Source organism: Lactuca virosa, chromosome 2 (assembly GCF_052849685.1).
Source record: "Lactuca virosa cultivar CGN04683 chromosome 2, Lactuca_virosa_CGN04683_v6, whole genome shotgun sequence".
NCBI classification, from domain to species: domain Eukaryota; kingdom Viridiplantae; phylum Streptophyta; class Magnoliopsida; order Asterales; family Asteraceae; genus Lactuca; species Lactuca virosa.
Genome location: NC_136427.1, coordinates 119636615 through 119647147, shown reverse-complemented (window position 1 = coordinate 119647147; position 10533 = coordinate 119636615). Strand labels below are relative to the sequence as shown.

Sequence of the window (10533 nt, the reverse complement as noted above, 5' to 3'; positions counted from 1 at the left end):
GCATTATTTTTTTGGTACAAAATGTCAATTGTTTACTGACCATAAAAGTCTCAAGTATATATTCAGTCAGCAAACTTTGAATATGAGACAACAACGAGCCATGGAGCTGATCAAAGACAATGACTGTGAAATCTTGTATCATCCTGGAAAGGCTAATGTAGTTTTCGATGCACTTAGCAGAAAGGTTTATCATAATAGTGTGTGTTATGTTATTACTCACACTACAATAAAGTTCAGTATTCTTGATGAACTAGAAAAATTGCAAGTAGAGGCTTTAAAGCCAGAAAATGTGAAGAAGGAAGGGATGGTACATTATGCTGATATTTTACTTGATGATCCACGTGGACTGAAAGTATTTAAGAATCGGCTATGGATTCTACAGATTAGTGGATTAAGACAGAAGATTTTAGATGAAGCCCATAAATCTAAGCTGTCAATACATCCTAGTACAAGTAAAATGTACTATGATGTACGGGCTGATTATTGGTGGCCTGGATTAAAGAGAGACATTGGAAGATACGTGCAGGAATGTTTAGTATGCTTACAAGTCAAAGCGGAACACCAAAAACCATATGGTAGTCCAGAAGGTATTAATGTCCCCATGTGGAAATAGGAGAACCTGTCCATGGATTTTATTACCAAATTGCCAAAGACTGCGAGACAGAATGATATCATTTGGGTAATTGTCGACCGACTGACTAAGAGTGCATATTTTCTTGCCATGCGTGAAACAGCTCCAATAGAGAAATACATACAAGTATACTTGGATGAAATTGTTGCAAGACATGGTGTGCCACAAAAGATTATTTCCGATCGTGATACTCGCTTCACTTCTCATTTTTGGGCAAGTATGCAACGTGAATTGAGATCTTGGATTGCTCTCAGCACAGCTTATCATCCCCAGACAGATGGTCAGACGGAGAGAACAATCCAAACAGTGGAAGATATGCTTCGTGCATGTGTCCTGGAATTTGGTGGTAACTGAGACAAGTACTTACCTCTTGTCAAATTTTCATATAATAACAGTTACCACACTTCAATCAAAATGCCACCATATGAAGCATTATATGGTCATAAATGCCGTACTTCATTATGTTGGCGTGATGTAGGACAGAAAATCCTTGGAGGCCCTGAAATGATTCAAGACACCACTGACAAGATTCAAATTGTACGAGAAATAATGAAAGCGGCCCATGATCGACAGAAGTCTTATGCAGAAAAGAGAAGACGACCCATAGAATTCCAGTTGGGTGATTTTGTAATGCTGAAGGTATCCCTATGGAAAGGCATTATGCGATTTGGGAAGAAAGGAAAATTTAGTCCTAGATTTGTTGGACCTTTCAAAATCATCCAAAGAATTAGTAAGCAAGCATACCGTTTGGAATTGCCGGAAGATTTGGCAGGTATTCATGATGTGTTTCATGTGAGTTATCTGCTTAAATGTTTAAGCATATATGATGAAACGGTCCCGTTATCCGAGGTGAAACTGGATAATAAATTAAGATATGTAGAAGAACCTGAAGAGATCGTAAACGAAAGAACGGTTGATCTACGTACTAAAGAAGTGGAGTTGGTGCTTGTCAAGTGGAAACACCATCGATGCCCAAATTATACTTGGGAAAATAAGAATGAGATGAGAGCGAAATATCCCCATTTGTTTAAATCGTTAATTTCGGGGACGAAATCCTCAAAAAGAGGAGGTATTTGTAACATACACGTTAATAACCTTGTATAATTATCGTGTTTTGTAAGCTTGATAGCTTAAAAGTGAATATTATTATATAATATATGATTTTGAGCGTTGAGTTCCAACAATATATTTTTATGAGATTTGAAGTAAAACTATGTTTAGAATCATCCAGGAAGTGATGGGAAGTCTTATGAGATTCTGATAAAAAAGTCAATTATCGAAATTAACAAACATATAACATTTAAGTTGGAAATAATTAAAACTAATGTTATAGAAAGTTGTAAATTATCTCGTTAGAAACGTTTAGGCGAAAACCTCATCGAAATCCGAGTTATAACGAAGAAGTTATGACTTATCAAAGTTTCGCGACAGAACCGGCACGACGTCGTATGACGTAAAAAGTGAGTTTACGATAAACTTACTTTTTAGCTTTAGTGATCTAAATGAAAGTCATAGTATTCGGCATATCAGTGTACAGTTCGAAATTCGAATTATAGATCGAGCGATTTTCAGCTGACACAATCTAAACGAGAATTGAAGATCTTGTCGATTGTAGTTCAACGGTAAAAAGACAGACGGGAACGGACGTCGGATGAAGAAGTTATGAATTTTTAACGGACTTTTCCTGTCTCGGCCTGTTAAAATATAAGTTTAAAAAAATAAATTCAAAATTAGCCGACGGAGTCAAAACGAAAGATGTAGAGTATAATCTCACCTACGCGTGGATATAAAGAACGTCAAAAACGGAGTCTGTATGCGAAAGATATGAATTTTTGAAATTTTAGACACAAACTTCAAGGCTTATCCGAAGCAGTACGCCCATCGTACTTAGACTACGCCCCGCGTACTCGGAAGCAAGGTCCGGAATCAGCCACGTTGCCTTTCCTTCGCATGCAGACACGTCCGACGTTACGCATCACTCTACGCGCAACATACTGCATTTACGCTTAGCGTAGAGCCACACCAAACAGTACGCCCCGCGTACTGGAATTACGCCCAGCGTACGGAGAGTCTTCGGACTACTATAAATAGAAAGCGAGCCTTCCGAATTTTGTTTATAATTTTCATACTCTTTCATCCCTCAAACTCTCCTAACACCCCCCGAAGCCGAGGGAACTACCCTACTACCCGAAGCAAGCCACAGAGCACCCGAAGACCCCGAGAAAATAATATTTTCAGTCGAAACTCTGTCCGCACAAATCCCGGTTTTCAACAAAAACTCCCGGTTTCGTCAAAGAAAGTCATTTTTAGACACGAAGTGCTGCCCAAATTACCATTTTATCATTCGGTTATTTTACGGAGAGTTCAATATAGGGATAATTGTATGTTATGTGTTATATGTTCAATGTGCTTTCCTATGTTATTCTGGTTTTATATCGTTGATCATATAGAGCATGTCTCGTATCACTTTTGGTATTGGCTATGAGCCATTAGCCATGTAGAGCATGTCTCGTATTATTCTGGTATTGGTTTTATGCCTTTGGCCATGTAGAGCATGTCTCGTATCACTTCTGGTATTGGCTTTGTGCTTTTGGGCATGTAGAGCATGACTCGTATCACTTTTGGTATTGGCATCAGGCTAGGTAGGGATGAAAGCCTGTATATTCTAGCAAAATGATAATCAGAAATTGTTTATTTTCTATGCCACTTGGGCTGAAGTCTTATTGATGTATATCATGTTGAAATTGTTGTATTTCATTGATTGTAAATCTTTGAATCAAATCATTTGTTGATATGGAAAGTTTGTCATATGATACACATATGCCTTTGTTGTTCTTTGTCCCTCTTTGCTTCTGTCATATTGTTATATATATGGCATAGCGTTATATTGTATCTATTTTTAAACTCACTAAGCGTCATCCGCTTATCCCTCTCAGTGTTTAACTATTGCAGGTGATAAGCATCCCGTATAGTCATGTACTTTTGGAAGATGTAGAATAGTTAATATTATCACTTTTGTACTTAGTGTATAAATTCCTGGGAAATTATGTAATATATAAAACTTTGTACAAATCTCAATAGTTGGTTTGTATCCAGACTTTTGTGAATTATATTACGAACATGCATGTGGCATGTTTGGATTAATAATATTGTAAAGTTTAGAGAAGGGGTTCTCTCAATATCATATGTTACGTCATATTACATTCATCTCCGAAATTCCATTATATCTTGCGCAATAATATCTCGTATCGTTGCCATATACGAGTTATCATTACTCGTGCGATGTGTACTTGGACCTTCTTCGTCACCTTCACTACTAGTACGATTGTGTGCAGGAATGTAGGATTCTTGTTGTGCCCTATTAAATGCTTCATCAAACCTACCGGTCTTTCTAATATAGTTATGGATTGCCATCGATGCAATCACAATACTCACTTGGTGCTCGTACTTGTAATTAACATGCATGTCTCTTAATAACGCCCACCTAGCTTTCCATACTCCAAAAATGCGTTCAATGATATTTCGCAATGATGAATGATAATAGTTAAATTTCTCTTTCGGTCCACGAGGTTCACGCATAGCAGCAGTATGTCCACGTCGAAAATCCGGTAAATGATAGCGAATATTAATTCCTTTATATGGAGCAAGATACCCTCTGGTATTCGGGTATCCGGCATCAACAACATAATATTTATCTGTAAAAAAAACAAACATTTGTTATTCGTTTCAAACAAGTATTAAAAACATAAAACTCGTGTTAATAAAAATTTATACTAACCACCCGTTGGAAACAGAAAATGAAGATCCGGTCTCTGTAAGGCTTCATTAAAAATTCTTGTGTCAAGTGCAGTCCCCTCCCATCCGGCCCACACAAATGTGAAACACATGTTAAAATCACAAACAGCCATTATATTTTGTGTAGCATATCCCTTTCGACCAATGTATTTTGCTTCCACATGTTGTCGAACCGATGCCCTAACGTGTGTCCCTTTTAGAGCTAACCCAAATAACATTTTGAGTTCTCTATCCTCTTCACCCAACATTCCTCATTATCGTCATACGAATTAGAGTCATCACTATACATCCTACATGATACAAAAACATATTGTCAAACAATAACACATAATATAAAATATCGATTACATAACGACAAATAATAACACATAATATAAAATGTTGATTCATAACAACAAACAATAACACATAATATGACATCTCGATTACATAATGTCAACAACTACCACATAAAAATATAACACATAATGCCAAACATAAAACAGTAAGACATGATGTTAAATCACAAATCATTATTTCATTAGTAACTTAAGAAACTCCATCTTTGCATCATCATTAGTTGGAAACATAAAAGCTTCACGATTTTGTTTTTTGGTGAAGACAAGCAATGCTTGTGAATACACTTGGGAACCTTCAACGAAACCGGGAAACTTGATGACAACGGTCATGCAATCTGCTATTGTTGGGGAGGGATTATTTTGAGGAAAAGTTTGTGTACTTTTTGTTGATATGACATCTAATAAAGCATCTACTTTTTCCTCATAGATTGAAGTTTTACTCTTGGTTGAACGGTTGTTGGAAACATTCTTAGACTTCTTCCTTTTACTTGAACTACTTTCAGGAAAACTAGGAAAAAGAGGCTCATCGTCATCTACATTGATTTCATCACTATCTCCTTCGCCCTCCATATTTGCTTTGTTGTTTTGAAATTGTAACAGAGTCATAGTCTTATCTCCAATAGCAACAGAATCCCGAAACAAAATTAGCATATTTCATGTCAAATATGCTCAAATCTATGTCCCTAAATTTGGCATATTCTTTATTCTCCTGTAAGACACACAAATAATTTTTAATTCATTGATTTCACTATGCAATCATAATTTAAAATAATTTTAAAAAATAGTAAATCATACCTTTATTTTCTCCTCCCACCACTCAGGCGTGGCGTCTATTAAGCTTCTCGTCCTACCAATTCCAGTTTCAATCCTCATTAAACGGTCATAAAGCTTCCATTCTTTTTTCATAATGTCCCATTTGTTTTTAAGTTGTTTTCTTTCATAGTTTTTTCCTGTTTTTTCCTTCATGTGTTTTCTTAAATTCTCCCACCCAACCTTATTGAAGTGACTAGTAGGCCTATTCCCTTTTTTTTACTTCAATCACACACGCATCAACAAATACTTTGAAGGTATTATTATCCCATACGACTTTTTTTTTTTAATAGATGTTTCACAATCAACAACATTAATGTTGTTTTCGTCCATAATCTGAGAATTATAAAGAATGAATATGTAAACTTTTGAAATGCCTAACATCAAACCAAAGTAACATATTCACACACAAATAAAACTGCAGATTCATAGTTAAACCAACTATTATATGTGATTTTACAACAATTTCATTCAATTTCTAAACTGATTTCACTAATTTCATAATTTTTTCATGAAAACATCAAACCATAAAAATGAAGTTGACATGTATCAGTCAAATGAAGGAGTATTCCAACAAAACATTTTTCACAGTAAAAAATCCAACTTTTACAGCAAATTAATTTAATTTCTAAACAAATGTCATCAATTTTTCATGAACACATCAAACCAGAAAAATGAAGTTTACAAGTATCAATCAAATGAAGGGTATTTCAGGATGTGGTTATTGATGAACAACAAAATCGATTGAAGTAATAGTTGGATTTCCGACTGTGGGTATTGATGAACAAGAAAAAAATCCAAAATCGGAATACATAAGGGAGCAAATCGGAACACATAAGGGAGAAAACCGGAACACTGAAGCCACAATACTTATGATGAATAATTTGAAACTTACCGGATCGGAACAGGCTGTAGATCAGAGATCGGTTGTCAACGCTGGTAGTGGCAGCGGTGGTCTTGATCGGAGATCGGCTGGAGAGGGATGACCGATGCAGAAACGATGCACAGGGGAGAAAAACACAGAGGGGAGAGAACGAGATGTATGGTTGTTATGAAGAATTAATGTCGATTATTAGGGTGGATGGGGTATAAAGGTAATTTTAATTTTAAGAAGCAAAAAGCCTTCAAAAAGCCACGATTCTCTTGCTTTTCAAAAACTGCGTTTTCTTCCTTACCAAAAAGCCTTTTAAAAGCACTTTTCACTTACCCAAACACATTTTCAGCTTATTGGATAAGCAAATAAGCTAATAAGCCATTTTTATAAGGAATCCCAAACACCCTCATAGTAAAGCAATCAGATTGCAGTATATACAATGGGGTGGAGAGGAGTGATAATCAGTTGCCTTTTTGGTTCATAACTTTTTTTTATTTAAATAATATTGAAAACAAATACATATTGTATAGTATTTTTTTTTATATTTTTATATAAATTTGTTAACAAAAATAAGGACATTAAGATTTAAGTAGGGATGTATCCCCCGCATTGCGGGGGTTAGTGATGTTCAAAAGGAAAACAATTCATTTATATATGCATGGATGAGGGGTTCATTACGTACATCAAAACATCAACATGCTTTATTCAAAGATAGGTGCTACAACCAATGTTTACTCATCGTAGATATCTTTCAATTTATTATGTATGGCCAAGCCCTCTTGGAATTTTAGTTCCTTAATATTATATCGTCTTGGATACAAAATTAAACGTTCGGTCATCGGTTAGTACTGGTTTACTAATAATTTTAGTCGGTTAATTGTTTAGGTTGTCGATTAATAATGATCCAAAATAACATTAAAAAAGAAAGTAGGTTGCTATAAAAATTGGAAAATAAAAAGTACATTGTTATAATCAGTGAAAATCTTTGAAAATTTATGGAAAGAATCACAAATCAACCATTTTGGGGAATCGAGATGTAGAAAAATCACAAAAAAATGACGAAAAGTACTTTTAGTTAACACCAGATTAGAAGCATATATGATTCCAGTTTCCCTATGAATTGCCTCTGTGCTACAATCGTAGCCAAATACAAATACGCAAATATAATGCTATTTTGTTTTCCACTACACAACATAAAAAAGAAAAGAAAAATAGCTTCCATAAGGGTAAGAGAATTAACATAAAGTAGACGTGATTTTAGTTAACGATTTTGTCACAATTTCATAACTAATAGTATAATTTCATTTTACCTCAATATTGTCCTTACACTTTCATCGTACTATGGTTTTGGTCCTTGTACCATCACCCATAAATTAGAAATGTTAATTTTTTAAAACCAATAAAGTACCCGTGAGGTAGTCTTAATTTTACCACCATTACTCCATATTCTGGATTTTCCATCGTAAGAACCTATTGCAAATAGTGTTTTCGCACCCTACATAGAAACCACCAATTTGAGATATCAGTAAAATACAAACCATGAGATGTAAAGTAAAAAGTAAAAAGTAAGAAATGACCTTCAAATGAAGTGTGGCCACGAAAGAAAAGCAAGATTTTGTTGCAATCATAAACCATGTAAGAAATGACCTTCAAAAATATTTATATTCAAATTTAATAAAAAGAGCCAACGATGCAAATGAATGAGTTCATGTTCTATAAAACCTTATTAAAAACCATGTCAAAAGTATATTTGATGAAAACGTAAATCAACACTAAGATTAAATTAAACAATAGTGAAAAGACTATGGACCCCATGTATGTACCCGAGACCAAATCATAACAACGGGTAAGAATGCAAGTGTATGATATATGTCACTTTCTGAATCAAAGCCAAGTGATTTCCAATTTCCACATTAGCTTTTAGGATTTCTCACAATAAAATATATGAGGAAAAAAAGATACATAAATAAAAATTGGTTATATTGCAATTTACATTCCATTCCATGATAGGATGAAAAAAATACGCTACAAAGGATTGAGAATTAAAAAAAATGGAAGAATAACATTCCTTTAGCAAAGGTACATTACATTCCATTAGGCAAAGGCAAAAGAAACTGGTATTTTTCATTCCAGTGGAATGAAAAATTCGATTCATTCTCCAATTCCATTGTACCAAACAGTACTTAAAGCTTATTTAAAAAAAACGATGATTCTATTCAAGCCAATAAAAGTAAACAGGGTGTTTGGACGTGGTTCTAAATGCAATGTAAGATAGGGGCTTCCATTTTGTCTCATTCTAGCAACCAAAGAGTCAAACCTGAAAATGGTCTTCAAATTTGGTTACACAAAAGGGTTATAACTAAAAATTAAAGTCAAAGTCAAACAATAACCATATATGAACATTTATAATAGGAACACCGACTTATTACTCCAAAATTTTGAAATATAGAATTGGTTATCATTCTTCAAGTAAAAGAAGCTTTATATATTTCTTCCAGATTTGCATCCATAAGACCAACATGTATTCATATTGGTTTTGGACTACAATGAAACTTCACTGTATTCTGATTGGAAAGTATTAAAATAAAGTAAAACAATTAAAAATTATATATTTCTAGACAATTGACTCTCATTTTCAGCAATTGACTCTCTTATTGAACATTACAATGTGTAGAAACTCCATATGAAACCTTTACTATGAGTAGTACTTGATTTGGCATCATAAAAAGTGTTGCGTTTTTTTGTTTGAATTTGTGGAGTAACTTCTCATTTACAAATACTTTTTAATATCATATAAAAGGTATTTAAGTGTTATGAGCTACCCAATTTGATCAATTTCTTTGACCAGATATCAGGTGAAGACGTCATTAACAGAAAAAATAAAAAAGACTCCTTTGAGTCAATTGGATAGCATCAAAACCTCAACCCCTAAATAAATTCAATTAGTTATGTTCTAAAGCGAAAATCTATTGATTTATACCGTGTAGAAGTGAAAATTGAGCAAAAAAGGTACAGGGTCATACCTGGTTTGCATAGACGACTTGAAGAATCTTTGATGAAATTAGCAATTAGATGAGGGCAGTCCGCGTGTTGGGATACAACACATAGTGTACAGAAGGTACTTCAGAACTACAAGTTGGTTAAGTTTTTTCACCATAAATTAGCTTCTTGATCATTACATCCATCTTTGCTTAAATCAGCTACGATTTGCACAAGAATTCGATAGCTAACCTGATGAAAAACACATCCCATAATAAAATATACAATTGTATTTAGATAAAAAAGAGATCAAAGATTTGGGACATTGTGATAACAAAAACTTAATTAAAAAACAATTTATGTAAAATTAGGGCAGCAAAATTCTCAAACATGGCCTCTTCCTTCAACACACGGAGACTGAAATCAAACATCATCATAAATGTAGAAGAAATAAAATAGGGAAAAAATAACCATGTAAATAAAACAGGCACAAGAAATAGCATAAATTGGCATATCTGAAGTCTTTGATCTAAGGCGTCGCCGGTGGAGAAAAGCTCGAGCCGACGACGGGAATTCGAGGATGTAGAGAAACCCAAAACTCATCGAACGAAGATAACGGAGAAGGCTACAATGTGAAGGTTGGAATAGCAATTTCGCTCCAGATCATCACGAAAAAAACAGAGAAAACGTGAATCTGAGGAAGTGAAGCACCAACTTGAATTTAGGGTAACAAAATCGAGCAGATGGAATGTATAGACCTTCAAAAATGGAATAGAAATCAAAGAGAATAATTGAGAGAGGGAGAGTAACCTATGAATCTTAAGGGTGGAAAAAAACCCAAAACGATGATGATAAAAGGCAGCGTCGGAGAAAGATAAGAGAGAAACGGGAAGAAGACACCTGTTATCCTATCGTGGAAGAAGCAGATTAATTGAGAGAGGCGGTCACTGTAGCAAACCGATGACGATGCACATTTCCAACAAAGGAAAAGTGAAAACATAAAGCACGTGTATAGCATGAACGGTGGAAGAAAACTAGACGAAAAGAAAATGTAAAAGAAACATCGTTTTCACTCAAAAAAGAAAAAAAAATAATCCCCCAGTCAC

General features: G+C 34.5%; 1 protein-coding gene across 3 annotated transcripts; it reads right to left on the bottom strand.

Annotated features, from left to right (window-relative positions):
• Positions 1–3738: 3738 nt before the first annotated feature.
• On the bottom strand, positions 3739–6785 carry LOC145159408 (uncharacterized). 3 transcript variants are annotated; one of them, XM_079078390.1, is made up of 3 exons: positions 6470–6785; positions 4410–4716; positions 3739–4326 (listed from the first exon to the last, which is right to left on the bottom strand). In XM_079078390.1, the coding sequence occupies exons 2-3, from the start codon at positions 4672–4674 to the stop codon at positions 3836–3838; spliced, it is 756 nt and encodes a 251-aa protein (XP_078934516.1). In that variant the 5' UTR covers positions 4675–4716; positions 6470–6785; the 3' UTR covers positions 3739–3835. The 3 variants fall into 3 exon arrangements, 1 of the variants encoding a protein (XP_078934516.1); XR_013737682.1 differs by lacking the exons at positions 3739–4326; positions 4410–4716 and adding exons at positions 4789–5473; positions 5560–5910 and having other exon boundaries at positions 6470–6772; XR_013737681.1 differs by lacking the exons at positions 3739–4326; positions 4410–4716 and adding exons at positions 4789–5473; positions 5560–5611 and having other exon boundaries at positions 6470–6751.
• Between the last annotated feature and the right edge of the window lie 3748 nt (positions 6786–10533).

Coding starts and splice junctions, on each gene's coding strand:
- LOC145159408 (XM_079078390.1), bottom strand. CDS start 4,674: ATGTTGGGTGAAGAGGATAGAGAACTCAAAATGTTATTTGGGTTAGCT. Junction 4,327..4,409: donor TTTTCTGTTTCCAACGGGTG/GTTAGTATAAAT, acceptor TTTTTTTTACAG/ATAAATATTATGTTGTTGAT.